The sequence below is a fragment of the Passer montanus genome, unplaced genomic scaffold (genome assembly GCF_014805655.1).
Source record: "Passer montanus isolate IOZ18808 unplaced genomic scaffold, ASM1480565v1 scaffold17, whole genome shotgun sequence".
Lineage (NCBI taxonomy): Eukaryota > Metazoa > Chordata > Aves > Passeriformes > Passeridae > Passer > Passer montanus.
In genome coordinates, this window is record NW_024364270.1 from 10,999,644 (window position 1) to 11,015,015 (window position 15,372).

General features: G+C 39.9%; 2 protein-coding genes across 6 annotated transcripts in view; one reads left to right on the forward strand and one right to left on the reverse strand.

The window, feature by feature from the left end:
* Positions 1 to 4,740, forward strand: part of PLEKHG7 (pleckstrin homology and RhoGEF domain containing G7) — a 30,049-nt gene extending 25,309 nt beyond the window's left edge. The window contains exons 15-16 of the mRNA XM_039703805.1: positions 3,035 to 3,132; positions 4,633 to 4,740. Of these exons, the coding sequence (XP_039559739.1) occupies positions 3,035 to 3,132; positions 4,633 to 4,740 (206 nt within the window). The remainder of the gene's footprint in view (positions 1 to 3,034; positions 3,133 to 4,632) is intronic.
* Positions 4,741 to 6,470: 1,730 nt separating this feature from the next.
* EEA1 (early endosome antigen 1) overlaps positions 6,471 to 15,372 on the reverse strand; it is a 68,793-nt gene continuing 59,891 nt past the window's right edge. For all 5 annotated transcript variants that reach the window (XM_039703900.1, XM_039703901.1, XM_039703902.1 and 2 more), the window contains 3 exons: positions 14,745 to 14,865; positions 14,299 to 14,397; positions 6,471 to 13,248 (listed from right to left, as the gene is read on the reverse strand). In XM_039703900.1, the coding sequence (XP_039559834.1) occupies positions 13,126 to 13,248; positions 14,299 to 14,397; positions 14,745 to 14,865 (343 nt within the window). In that variant the 3' untranslated portion in view covers positions 6,471 to 13,125. The remainder of the gene's footprint in view (positions 13,249 to 14,298; positions 14,398 to 14,744; positions 14,866 to 15,372) is intronic.

Consider the following 15,372-nt stretch of genomic DNA (forward strand, 5'->3'; position numbering starts at 1 on the left):
GGTACTGGTCCTGTTTAGCACCTTCATAAAAGACCTGGATGAGGGGAGAGAGAGAAGCCTTAAGCCATAGATGGCATTAATTTGGGTGGGAGTGTTGATCCACTGGGAGGTAGGAAGGCTCTGCAGAGGGATCTAAACAGGCTGCATTGATGGGCTGAGGCAAACTGCAGGAGATCCAACAAGGTGAAGTACTGTGTGCTGCACTTCAGTCACAACACCACCATGAGCATTATGAGCTTCAGGAAGAGTGGCTGGAAAGGAGCCCAGAGAAGGAGGACTTGGGGGTGCTGGTTGATAGCCAGCTGAACATGAGCTGGTGTGTGTGCCCAGGTGGCCAAGCAGCCCAAGGGCATGTGGCCTGTATGAGCAACAATGAGGCCAACAGGACTAGGGAAGAGATCTGTACCTGCACTGCTGAGACCACACCTCAAAATCCATGTCCAGTTCCAGGCCACTCTCTAGAAAAAGGACATTGAAAATCCAGAGTGTGTCCAGAGAGGAGCAGTGAAGCTCAGGAAGGGTCTTAAGAGTAAGTCCTAAAAGGAGTGGCTGAAGAATCTGGAGATGTTTAGCCTGGAGAAAAGGGGTAACATCATCACTCCCCATAACCAACTGAAAAGAGACAGCAGCCAGGTGGGAGACAGCCTCTACTCCCAGGCAAGCAGCCATGGCACAAAAGGAAATGGCCTTAAGCTGCACCAGGAGAGGTTCAGGTTGGACACCAGACTATTTTCATAGAAAGGGTTGTTAAGGATTGGAACAGGCTGCCCAGGGAGGTGGTGGAGTCACAACCCCTGTGCTGAAGTGTTCAAGAAATGACTGGAGGTGGCACTTAGTGCTGTGGTCTAGCTGACATGGTGGTATTCAGTCGAAGGTTGGACCTCCAATGATTCTGGAGGACTTTTCCAACCTTAAGGATTCATTGATTCAGTCTAACACTGCCAAGATCACAGGAGCCTCCTATATCAAAGAGAATGAAAGAAATACAAATCTCTAGGCTCCAGGGTCATCCTAATCCTAAAGACTGAGAGTAAAAGCTTAGGGAGCTACAGTGCTCTGTGAGAAAGCAATAGATAAGGAAAATAAGCCTAGAGTCTGTCATATTTACGATAACTTTGAAATGCATTCACCCAGACTATTTAGCATTCAGCATCAATGCCAAGAGGATATAAAGGTAGGCAATAAAAGGCAAACTACTAAAGACAAGATAAAGGGAATAACACAAAGAATAATAACCTTTTTGAAAACATGTTCCAGGCATGGTCTGCCTGCCTAATTAGTTCCCCCACCAAACCAGCAGAAATGGAGCAAATGTATCAGCCCCTTCTTGCCTGCAGTATGGAGGGGAGGGCAGCCTCACATCCCATGCAAGCCCAGGTTGAATGCAAGGCCAACAGCTCCCGGATGCTGGAGAAGGTAACGCAACCACCCTCCAGTTTGCACCTAACAGATTGGCTATAAAAACCATAATGGAGATGGAAATAATATTTTTGGATTTTTTCTTTCCAAGCCAGCATTTCCCATAGATTCCTAACCAGAGTCTTTCTATCTCTGTGATCCAGCTGCAATCATCAGAATAGAGAACACTGCCTTTTGCATTGCAGCCTAGGCTCTGTCCACTGGCTATGACCCTTCCCTGCACCCTGGGCCTCACTGCTTGACTTCTCTCCCATATATTCTTACCAGCTTTATTACAACTGTAGCCATGGCAGTCTCTGTTGCTCACTTGTAGTCTGGTAACACCTTGGAAGCCCCATCCTAACACAGGACCCCTTGGGGTGAGGTGCAATAAAAACAGTGAGAAAAATTACTATAGGGAGATTGCAGTTCAGATTCCCACCATTCTGTGTAAAACAACAGGCAAACATTCCAATGTCAACAGAAAATGTCCCATTGCAAGAGAAAGAAAAATATTTAATATTGTCTGGAATGTGTGACCTTGGGGAATGTTGCCAATATATCAGAAATCTCAAAGAGACTTTTATTACTGGTGGCACTAAAAGATTAGTTAGCATTTTCTCAGAAAGGTCATATGATCCATCACATTAATCAAAAATGAAATCCTGATTTTTGATCTAGCAAGTACTTCTGCTTCTGTTAGTTTGCTGAAGGTTGACATCTCTTTGAAAATAAACATAGCTCAATGCAAGTACTAGAAAAAAAAAATATGTTGCAATATTCTAGAAATACCCTTTTGGCAGCAGACAGGAGGCTGATAATTATGTAGGATAATTCTTGTCCAAAGCTTTCTATGCATTAGTGAAGGGATAGAAGATAAAACGGTGTGTTCATAACACCAGGAAGGTACCCTAAAAGCAGAACTACCTGCAAACACCATGACAAGAGATATAACTTTACAGGTAAATATAATAATAGGAACCCAGCTCTGAAGGTTGTAAGCAGCTACCTACTTTCTGATTAGAAAACCTTTATTCCAGAGGTGTGACATTGGTGGCACTTTGTCCCCTTGCAGAGAAAGGCACTACACGATGCTCACAGTCACCTTCAGGAACAAAAGTCTGGCAGGAAACAGAGGCAACATGCCTGGCTGCTGACAGCTAATCAGAGCATTCCCAGGAGCACCAGCTCAGGCACATGCCCAGGGAGAACCCAAAGCCAGCACTAGCCTGAGTGCAGCCACTTCCCTATGTGCCAGCCACCATGGAGACTTACTGAAATAAAATGGGACCTCTCTTTTTAATTTTTGATATTTGTTTTTCTTTAACTTCAGTTATGATTTAGGCCACTTTGAAGGGAAATATTTCCTAATTACCCTCAGGTAGTCTCAAAAGCACCTTAGCTGCACCATGATGAAGCAATTAAAAGAAAACAAATGCAAGTAGAATTAAAGTTTTGAAATAAGAAAGCTTCCTACGCAACAAAATTAACTCACCCTATGAGGGTGCAATTTCCCTTTTGGAAATCAGAAAAGATGCTTACATATATAATTTATTTGATCATAATCAATGTGATATAGAATTGGACTGACAGTTGTATGAGGTGCATTTATATCACTTCTTTACATTTTCCACAGTCTTCAGCCTGCGAAATGCTTTTCTAATTCAGCATGAGAACAGGTATCGGCAGTGCATAGCAGTCTTCTTGCTACAAGCTCAGACAGAGACTGCCAAGGTAGGTAACACACATTTTTTTTCTTCTCTAATTACACAACTATGCTTTTCCTAAAGGAGGCTGGCAGCCTAGAAGTGGTCATGCTGTGATAAGAATCTCTTACAGTTGTGACACTTGACCAAAACTAAAACAAAACAAAACAACACCCCAGTGCTCTGGCTCACATATTTGTTAGAGAATTTTCACTGCTGAACATGTTGCCAGTTTTCTATCAGGCTTGTAGCAGGTCATATTCTTGTTGAAAAACATTATCAATTCTGATTGCTAAAAAAAAATATCCATTTCTTGTGTCACAGAAGATGGTCAGCCCCTCCAGAAAAGTCAATAACAGCCCCCACTACACCCAACTCACATGCAGTAGTACTCAGATCAGAAAACTCTCATGCTCATCTATTCACAACATACATTTTGCATTTTCAGACTGAACAGATGGCATGATTAATTCCACTGTTATATAAATTTACCCCCCATTTTCACACCATGTCACATTTCTAGTAACAGCACTGTGTATAACATCTAAAAGTGTGTCAGGCACTTCACAGTATTTTGCTTTCTCATGTAAGTTGAATTTTCCTCTCTAATACCTAATGCACGGAAATTTGACCACCACTAATATTAATTCTTACAAGTAAATGGTGGCAGACTTGTTCTAAGAGAAACACTGAGTGAATTCTTTCCATTTTCAAGTCACTGGCTGATACTTGGAATAGCTATCCACTCAAGAAGTCATTAGTTTCTCCTGTTACTGAAATATGACCTTCCTTTTCCAAAACTGCCTTCATACCAGGGCTACCATCTTCTCAATGTCATAAAATCACAGAATAGTTTGGGTTGAAAGGGCCCTTTAAAGCTTTTAAAGGGTAAATCCTCTTAGGGTTACTCCAATGTCTCATCATAGCAATTCAGAGACAAACGCAACTTCGGTCACCAGACTATCTGGACTAGCAGAGAGAAGGAAGTTACATATTTGAAATTCTCTCTCCATCACTCCCTGTCCTCACACCTGGATGACAGCAAACATAGACCTGAACGCTGTCAGCATGATAACAGAAACTGAAATTCAGTTGGCAGCACATGGCAGATCTTGGAGGGGGACAGAACTTGTGATGCTAACAAGACTGGAGCTGTCTTAATCAGAAAAATGAGGAACCCAAACTGCAGGGACAGTATTAAGCTAATGAATAAACATCACACAGAAAGGGGTGAAATAGCCTGCAACAAACTTCACCATTACAAACAGAGCATTAAAATCCTACCTTCCAACCAAAAATGGAAACATCTGCTGGAAATCCCTGGCCCCAGACAGAGATTCCAGCAGCATGTAATGGCCTGAACAACTGGGAAAATCTCAGTTGTGAGATAATTTATGTTTCCTTCAGCAATTACAAGCACAAGCCTGAAAAGAGGCTAAATAAAATGAAAGGCTCTGGATGTTTATGCATCTAACTTACTGAAAATTTTTTTAGGTTGTCTTGGTTTACAAATTTTTTCTTGTTACAGAAAGCATGGATGTCACAGATAGAAACAGCAATCTCCAATTACACCACACAACATGAAACCAAGAAAAGCACTGCTTTCTGCTTCTCTGTGGAATCCTCTGAAATTTAATAATAATTGCACTGCCAGAGCCACTGGAAGACTATTGTGGTGATAATATAGTTATTTTATAATATAAATATAATGCCTTAGGTCTCTGAAGCTAACAGATTTCTGACTTGACAAAAATATGGCGCATAGACATATTCCATGTAGGAATAAATTGGAGGAGGGGAATGAGCCATGCAACAAATGTAGTGCTCCTAGATACTCCTTTGCTTCACCTAGGGAAGGTTCTTGCCACCCAAGGAAGCTTTAATAGAGCTTGTCATTTCCTAGAAAGCATGACGGGCAAAACCCCTATGCTGGTAAGGACAACTCATTCACCAGAGAAGTTCAGAAGGGTTATTGCATCATTCAAACTGTATTAATAAATTTCATTAAATTAGAATTGTGTAGCCATAGCTTCTGATATGTATGTGTCTCTACCCAGTAACCTATAATATCCCAAGATGTTTTTTGCATTAATACTGAGCGTGTGTATATATGCACTTACCTGGTCCAGTGCTCTTCAGATACAGCCTGGCCACTGTGATACACAAATTCCTGCTCTTCCCCTGTGTCTATCATGGGCAAGTTTTTTCCTTCCTGGGAAAGGAACAGCCATCAGGCTCCATGCCAAGTGGTGAATGTGTGAAGCAGGAGGGCAGAACAGAGTGCAGACAGATCTGCACCAGGGCACCGCACAAGCTGCCAAGGCCTTGCCACAACTTGGCTGACACAGCTGTGCTCCATCTCCTCAATCCCATGCTCAGCTGCACACTGCATCACACCGAGGGCTCACCAGAACCTCCCAGCATCCTGAAACCACTGCTGGCAGCACAAAGATATTTCAGCCCACAGCAGTCACACCTGACAGACTAAGGTGTGTGCTCTGTGTGCTGGCAGAAGGGAAAGGGTATTTCACTTTGCATACTTTTCCACAAAACAACCTTTAGCCAGGTCTACTCACTTTACCAGACAAGTAGTCATTCCTGGCCAGCATGTCTCCAAGGAGGACAGCCCAGGGGAAGGAAGTATTTACACACAGGCTTGTCTTCAGAGATGCAAGCTCAATAGGCTCTTCTGTGGTGTCAAGAGAACGATACCTCAGGAATCGCTGAGGCAGAAATTGACTTCCCAGTTCAAACTGCCTTCCAGAGGAGACCTCTCTTCTCCATCTTTCTCCATATCTACACAGAGCCCCTGCTTCAATAGCTAAACATGGGTTGTTTGGTTGTGCCTCCATAATTCAATAGTTGCTTTGTCATAGGACTGATCTCCCACATTAACCATCTGGCGTCTCTCTGCAACACAGTTCTACCCTGAAAGAGCTTTCCATTTCACCACTGAGACCTTTATTGGTCTAAAAATGAAACAAGTGCTACTTTTTGAGTCTTCCAGTTATGCCACTTGTCCAGCTGCATTGACTCTGATGTCAGAACACAGCCAGTGACAGAAGGACTGTCACCAAATGTGGGATACTCGGCAGCCTTGCACAACTATGGGGAATGAAACTACTCAGAATTTAACCTGTGAAAAGAACAGATTTGAAAAACAGTCATTATTACTGTGTCCTCAGGAATGTGAAAGCCTTTGTTGCAGCTCCCTACAACTCTAAGAAACTGGAACATTTAGCTTGTTCTTACATGTGTGTAAGAACAGTTAATCTACATTTGTAAAACTATATATCCACCATTTCAAAGTAGCTTTGCTGTCTGAAACAGGGCAAGGTAGTTTTGAATGATATAACCTGGTCTATTAGAAAGGTCTAATTTTTTATTATTATTAATAGTCATTCCTTTAACATATTAGAAAACAAAAATGACATTTCAGCAACAATTCATCATAGTTTATACAGAACCCGTTGATGCATGGTGTCACCTTCCCATTCAAATCCACAGCCACCTTCCAGATCACAGAGTTTAAGAATTACAGTGCACACTGGACTAAATTCTTTCACAATGTAAGGCACAACTACATGATCACAAGTAGTAAACACAAACACTGAAAGCAGAACTTAAGGGAATAAAACTTCAATTAAAAAGAAATAAAACCAAAACAGACTCATGCAAAAAATCTATCTACACCTACCAAGATGGTATGATCCAGTTTAAAGTACAGTACTCTGTAAGTAAAACTGCAACATAAGTCTTTTATAATACATTACTTCTAAATACCAAGTAAAAACTTATATTTTTTCCATTTATATTTTATACAATTATACAGAAATTAAGCTGTATGAACAATATTCACATCTGCAATAATAAACTGATCATTAAAAGTCAGAAAAGAGGCAAATGAGACCATGTAATTTGTGGCACGCATCCATTACAGAACACCATTCATCAAGTTCACATCTCGAGTACTGAAGAAAAAAAACACAACCAAGTCAATGGTACATATGGTGATTGAGGCTATCTGTAAGCAAAGGACAAAGCGCCGTACAAAACTGGTTTTACCCAGCAGACCTTAATTATGAAAGCTTGTGGTTATCATTTATTTCCTGTCCAGCAGCTAGAGTTTGCAAGGTTGAAACTACAGAAGTTAAAAGAATTTAAGATAATTCACAATAATTTGAAACTGTTGGATTATTTTAAATACACATAAAAAAAAACCAACTCTTTTCCTTTTTTGGTGATAAACTTTTGCAATTTTGGCATTCACTATAACTTTTACATAACATGACCGTGAGAAAACCTTATTAAACTTACCTAATGTTTGAATTTCACATTGAGAGGTAGCTTAAATTAAACCTTATGTAATGGCATCAAATGGAGGGGGTGGAGGATGTGACCCTTTTTTTGTGAATTTTTTTCTTTTCTTACAAAAGTGACTATTTCTATACAAGCAGCATTTTGGACATATTACTATAAAAAGTTCTGGCAATTGCTAACCCAGCAAGATGTTCTTTCAAACATCCCTTTCGTGCCAGGAATCAAGCTCCAGCGTGATACAATGGAGGACTTTGCCATAACGCCAACAGCAGTAGCCTGGACCTGCCAGCACCGACCTGTTGACATATAACAATGAACATCCTTTCCCAGCCCTCTTTACCCAAAAAAAAAGCACAAAATAGAGAGAAATTTGGTTTTAGTGTTATATTTCAGTCACAGCGGGAGGGAAAATTGGAAAATGTGCCTTCCAGGCTCCTGCCTTTGTACAACATTGATCCAAAGGGCTGGCAGGGCTTCATCAATCTTTAAATGCACAGACACTTCTCTATCCGCTGCACAGTGAGTGTGTAGTATGTGGACAGCTACAGACAATAGGCAGAGTTTGTTACATAACCTAGTACCTACACTCTTCATTATTGGGAACTTAAGTGGGGTTTAATATTCTCTCTAAACATGCAAACTTTTTTATTCAGTGTCCATTTAAAAAGAAGCAGAAAAAATACCACAAAAACCAAATTTCTGTGACAGGACTTACATGCAATTATAGCTGGTTTTGAAAAGTACATCAATTAGTCCTTTTGGAGAGGCTACATTTGGACAATAGTTTTAAACTCATTCTAAAATGGATGCTGAGGTCAAGGCTTCAAAACCAAAGAAACAGACAACTGGCAAGATCCTTGAAAATACATAAAACTATTTTTTTTTTCTCACTTTATAATCTTAAAATTAAGTTCTACAAAGACACGTGTGACTAACATGGTTTTTGTTATATGTGCTCTCAGATAATGATTGTGTTTTTGGTAAAAGGAACTGTAAGTGCAGTTCTCCTTAGGGCCAAATTTATACAGTGAAAAATCCAGCTGATTATAAACCTGCTGTCCAATGACTACAGCTAACACATGCAATGCACATGATGCCATTCCACTTACTATAGATTCTCTTAGACAGCAAAAAGTGCACAGTGCAAATGACAGTGTTGTTTCCTTGTTCTCTGAGACTATGAGAGCAAGAGAGGTGGTACCTGGAAGAGTAATTTATCAGTTTCTACATGCTCAAACCATGATATCATTCTTCTTGGCATAGTTTAGATTCTACTTGAACTTCAGCTCCAGCATTTTTCTGTCCATCACTGAGTACTGGCCATAAATATTTTTAAGTTTTGCAACAAGCATTTGTTTCCACTCCATGGTGAACTGACACATAACAATCCAGAAAATCAGTTGAGTTTTCCAGGTTCCTTTATGAATGTCACTTCTGTTACATCTAGCATGAGAAGCTAAATTGTTCTGGCTCATGTAATACAAACACAGAGAGGTTACTTCATGCTTCTGCTCCCAAATGCCTTCTTGCTTCACTAGTAAGAAAGCTTTTCCAGTGAGGATTCACAAACAACCCTAATGGTCCCAAAGCCAACAAAAGTTCTCATTGTTCTTGTGTACCTTGTGCTCCACACTCCATGCCAACTTGGTTACTTGACACCTTCCAAAAACAGAGGCAAAAACCCACATTTCACCCTACAGTCTTGGACTCTTGTGGCAGAGATTGAAGCCAGCTGAAAAATGAGATCCCTCTAAACCTCTTGCCTCTGTTGGAAGCTGCAGCAAAAAATTCCTTTTGTCTCTTCATCTCCAGACAGCAACTTTTCCTGCTGTGACTCGTTACTTTTATCCTCTTCATTCAACCTTTCCAGAAGGGGGATGATTACATTAGGGAGTACATGGGGAGAAGAAATAAATAACAGTGAAGCAGAGCCAGCTAAGATCTAAAGCCTGCCACTGACTTCTGCAATGCTACCTGTCTCCAGTATGATGTACTGCTGACATGAGCCAGAGTAGAACAGCAGGATTTGGCATTTGTGGGGCAAAAATGCAAGGGACTGTGGGTCTCTGAGTGGGAAGAGAGGTGTTGTCTCCAGGAAGTTAAAAGAACCTCTCCCCACCCTTAGCAAGACCATCCTTTACACATTTAAAAAGCTTTTTTAGCTTATCTCTGCCCATGAAGCAGCTGGTCTGTCACATTCTGCTCTTGCAGCAATTCTGAATGTGGATAGAATTTCCTGCAGATGGGACAGTTTCAAGAACAAAGCCCACACTTCACTATCCCATTCCTGATGCCATAGTAATGACTAGTAATCAAAGGCTGCTTGAGGATCCCACAAACCTACTGGTTTTACCATCATTTTCACTCTTCCTCTATAATGGCCAGTCCTCAGGGAATCAGAGCAATCTGCCTATTGCTAGAAGCTGTAAAAACACATAACTATGCATCCTCCAGTTCCAAGAGTCAGTCTCTTCTGCCATTTTATTAGTTTTACCCTCTGTTCCTGTGTCTGCAGTCTGAAAAATCAGTGAATTAAACTGTTTTGCCTGGAATCCTTTATTTTACTGTGGTAAAAGTCACCAGGCTTTTTACTTGGTTTTCCAGTTACTTAGATTTTAAGGCAGTGGAACAAAAAGCCCACATTCCTACTGAAACATGCCCATCAAAACAGTAAGACTCTGCAAGCATATTTGTAAATACACAGCTTTTCACCTTCCAGTTTCTCTCATTGTGGGATATTTTCTTGACCTTGAACACAGCTTCCAACCTGGCAGTGAAGCCAAGTATTATAGAGTCAGTCTACCATCAACTTCTCAACAAATACAGACCAGCACTAAGAATTACAAGTACAAAAGAAGGAGCATAAGACTCAGGAATGGAGTCATAAATTCACTTCTCACTGTGAAAAGCTGCAGAAATCATGATGTATTGCTGCAGAATCAAAGCTCAAACATGAAAGTTTCTACCCCACTGTTCCTCCAGACTTTAACAATCCTTCTTTCTAAAAATGCACACTCAAAAAGCATTTCCATCCCCTCAAAAAGCTGCTCATACAAACTGGCCAGCAAAAAGCAACTTTCCAAAATCAAGCTCGTTTTGCCCCTGAAGCTGAAGAGCTGCACATGAAGGTGTGATCTGCAGTCAACCAACTGCACTGCTTCAGCAGCCTGCTGGGAAAGGTCTCTGTCTTTACACAATGGCATCCCAAAAGGCTGAATTAACAACAACCCCTCCAGAGCTTTTACCAGTGCAGAAGTCTCTCCCATGAGCTTTCACATGTTCCCAGTCAAAAGCAAAACACCTAAACACAACTGAATCTTCTAACCACTTTCCTAGCTCCCCTGAAAGATCTCCATCTTCAGCTGCCCCAAGTGTTTTGATCTTAGGCAGCTGCAGGAAATTTCTCCCTTCCTGCTCAAAATCCCTCCTATTCTATGTGGTTGTCCTTCACCCAAACAACAGCACAAGGCTCTTGTGTGTTACATAAAAGGGCAGAATGTATCTAGGCTGGAGCACAACTGTCTTGTCCCTACTTTTCCCACATTTCTAAAGTCAGACAAAGAAAGACTCTACAGCAATTTTTTTTTGTTTCCCTCAGTAAACAAATAAATAGGAAAAAAAAAATTCCCAGAGGCAGAGATTCTGTTCATATTTTCTATTCAAAAGATTCTTATGCCAAACAGTTACACTGATGAGGAAAAACAGGGTGTCCAGAGGCTCTGTTCATATGGAATTGTTGCAGCAGTTGGTTTTTTTGTTTTGGTTTGGTTTTTTTTTTTTAGCAAGCAACTCAACTTCAAACCAGAAAAGCAGGTCAGTTGTAACCCAAACCCTTTTACAATGATAAGAACACGTCACATCATTCAGCTGGCTTCTGGGAAATAAGAACTGAATTTTACGAAAACTCCTTGACAGTGCAAATGTAGAATTTGCTGGGTAAGTTAAAAGGGGATATGAAACATATAGATTGTTACTGCTGGAGTAGACGGATGAAGTTTCTTCACTTGACAGTTAATCAAGACATTTTTTATAAAGAAGACACTTCATTCACATATAGAGCTGTAACTAGATAAAAGCAAACAAATCTTCCTAATCATGACTAAGATACCATCATTGTGACAGAATTTGATTGCTTGCCTCAGAAAAGAAGTAGAGGAATTCAGGACACAACCTTTTTCTCTGAACAGTTGGCAAAATTCGGTAAGATACCGAAGGATTTGAGGGGTGGAGAATTTATTAGGGTATTTAAGACAAAAAATTCCTAAATATTGGAAGGCATAATCCCTTCTTATAAAAAATAATCTTAAGGGTTTTGAAATACCAGATAAAAAGGGAAGTAAAGTTAGAGACAGGCAAACAAAAATGAAGAGGTGCAAACAAAATCGCAACAAAAAAGAAGCATGGAGCTTACATGAACTGTACAAGAAACTTCTATTCCCAGTACAGAAAGTATGAATAAATATTCATAGTCACATATATTGGCCTTTTAGTTAAGAGTTGTTTGGCTTCTAACAAAGCCAGTTTTCCATTCTAAGCAGACTAAGTCACATAACTAACATAATACTTCAGAGCCCCTGGTAATGGGGGTCAGATGGAGTAATGGAAAAGTGAGGTTTGTTAGGTGTTACAGGAGTTCAGCTTCTTCCGCCAAAAGCTGAGGGAAGGGACAGAAGAATAGGCCAGAAAAACTACAGCTGTCTCAAAAAATACCTGCTCTTAGTTGGATGCCTGGCTTGGAAAGTCTGGCTGTCCCTTAGAACAGCAGTGATTTCTCAGTGCTTCCAGAGAATGGGCAGGGGCAGAGATGTGCTACAGGCTTCTACCAGCACTGTTTGTTTGCTTTTTAAAACCCACATGATGTAAGGGTTTCTTGAATATTAAAATGTGTCAACCAAATTTGTAAAAGTGAAATCAATCACTATGGGATGAAATATTGTAATGTATAATAAAATACTGCTACAATGCCAGATAAACTTTGTCTCATCACTTGTTCACACATACTCTCTCAGAGAGACAGATGCACTCACACACCAACTATCCAATACAGTATGTGTAAAGATGTTCCAAGTGCTGTATTAGATAAGGACTTGGGTGCTGATACTACAAGAGGTCAAATAAAACTGAGTTGAAGTTGAGTCCAGCCATTACCCTCATTGTGGAGTTCAAACTTTAGAGAAAACAATGCAAGAACCAGAGAGATAGGAAAAAACCCAAAATCACAGGGGTTTATAAAGACCATCAGATACACAATCAAATGCAACAATTAGTTATGTTTTTACAGCAACATTTGATACATAAAATCCTCACAAGTTTTTGCATCTTCCTTTTTCTTTGAAGGAAACAAGAATAAACTTCAATATCACATAAATGCTGTTTCTCTTGAACAAAAAAATAAAAGATAAAAAAATACATTGTTACTCCTCTGTTTAAACTTTATTTACAAATAACTGGATATTTCTAATCTAGACATAAAAGCTCTTTCAATGATGAATGTCAGTAAGCTATGAATGATCTGAGGCCGTGTCTCACAAAAAAATACAATAGTTTTGCTTGGTATCAATAAACATTTTAAAATATACTAGATTTTGCCAAGTATTACAATCATTGTCCAAACTGAACAGTAGTCTGAGTGCTGAATGAAGTGCATCAACAGAAATAGTAAATTTTAGTGTAACATTTCTTTGTCACTCACGATAGCCAGTTATCCTTGCAAGTCATTAAAGCAAGTATCACAGACTCGGACAGGCTTCTTGGAGGAAGGAGTTAAGGCATTCTTTGCTGAGCACTCAGCACAAAAGATATTTCCACACTGTCTACAGTGATGCTGCAAAAGAGAAGAAACATACATGCTGAACATCAGTGGCAGGGCAGTGATCACTAATAGAGATCCCTATCATGTCAAGTCAACTCAGGCAAATCAACCCTCATGTTTCAAAAATTAGTCTTAATTTTTAATTGGCAGTTACATAGCACAGAGAAGGTCATTTGAGTAAATATTTTCTAAAAGGTATATGGGTAAAACATTCAGAAGTGCTTCACTGAGTCAAGAGAATATACCACTTTCAGAAAATAGATGGTTAAGTTCATCCTCCTCTTGAATTTGTTCTCGAGCTTGTTTTGGTCACATAAAATACATTCTTCTTATATGTAATTACCTGCTTTCACATTGAGAAGTATCCTTGCAGCCTCTGCTCAAAGACTACCCAAGAACATCACCAAAACAGTGCAGACCAGGGGGAATCACCTAGGACTGTATCAGGAAGGTCTGCAAAAATGAACCTCACAAATAACTCTGATCTATTTCATTGCCAAGTCACTTGTTGGAGAGGTGCTCATCTCTGGACGAATGGCAGACCTGCCAATTGATGCTAACATCTTGGCTTACCACGGCAGTTTTTCAAGCAAGGTCTGACTCCAGACCTAAAACACATCCAGATGTTTCTTCTGTTCCATGTTTACAAATGTATAGTCACAAAGCATTAGATCATGGTGATGCCTCATATTTTCACACATACCTAATTTCAACCAATTTACATTCCTTTTATACCATAAATCTAATTCAGATCAGTTATAAATATATTTTCTGTAAATATGCTTGCAACAGTGTAATTTTGCCAGCTTGCTTTGGGGATTGAAGCATTTTAACACTGTTTATAAATTGATGCTGTTAAAATGGAAAAAGAACCATGAATAAAGCAAGCTCTACAGCCATTATTTTTAATATGTTATGGCATTTCAAACAATAACTGTATTCTGAGATGTCTTGAGAATCACAGTACTATTCAGGCCATTTTCTGAAGTCTGTTTCCAATCCAAGAGTTTGAAAACAACAAAAAATGAAAATCACCATAGACACAGAGTAGAAAACACCTACCCTTCTTACTGTCACCGAAAAGCCTTTTCCACAAGCCATACAATTCTGTACCTCATTGTCTTCTGCCCACTTCCTGTTGAGAGCTTGTGTGTGTTTGATCTATACAGAAGACGTAAAAAAAGCATCAGGCTTTTTAAAAAATGCATGTCTATTCCCTCTAATATCCTCTATTTCCACAGCAAGCACTACCTATTGCAAAATAAATGCACCAATTCTATCATGGTACTCAGGGCTTATGGCTGCTCAGAGAGGAAACCTTCCAAGCTTCAAAACTATAAGCAGATGTAATCACACACAGACACAAGTATGGTCCCCCTCACACACCACAAACCTAACACCTTTCACTCTAGAAAGGCAACCCACCACCAAACTGACACAAATTTGAAATTCTCCTAAGGTCCCAAACAGAGAATCAACAGGTTTTATAGCTTCAAATCAAATTATACCTGCAATGACTGGTTTTCTCGGCCAAGTTCCTGCATTGCAGCGGTTGTATTGTCCAGCTTTTTCTTCATTTCTACAAGTTTGGCCTGAAGCTTTTCAATTTCTCCCTCACTTTTTATACACCTGAGGCAAAATAATAAACAGTCAGCTCAAAGCATTTAAGACAATGTATGCTGTGTGTCCTTTGGGTCGGTTGTCAATCTGAGAACTCACTCACATAAAATCCAGCCAAAAAAATCCTTACTCTGAAAAGTTCTTGGATGCCTTAACTAGGAAAACATTCTGTTGTAACAATCAATTGAAGATTATACTGGCATTGCTCCTAAGTATCTGCAGCTTATCAATACCTGGTGTTACACCCCAAACCAGGGACAGTGCTGAATGCAGTCCCTCAACAGCAAGTCCTGATAAATATCCCTGTGCCATGGGACACTCTCACAAACCTATTGCTGCAGATCAGGTCAGGCAGCAGAGCAGAAAAGAAACCTTTTTCTTCTATCAAGTCTGCCTTCCATCAGCTGAAACTCAAGTTAGCAGCTCAAAGCCAAATTTCAAAGGGTATTTTTCTGCCAAGCTGTAAACAGCTACTGGATGAGTTCAACACAGTACAGCAAGGGATTGCCAAAGAAA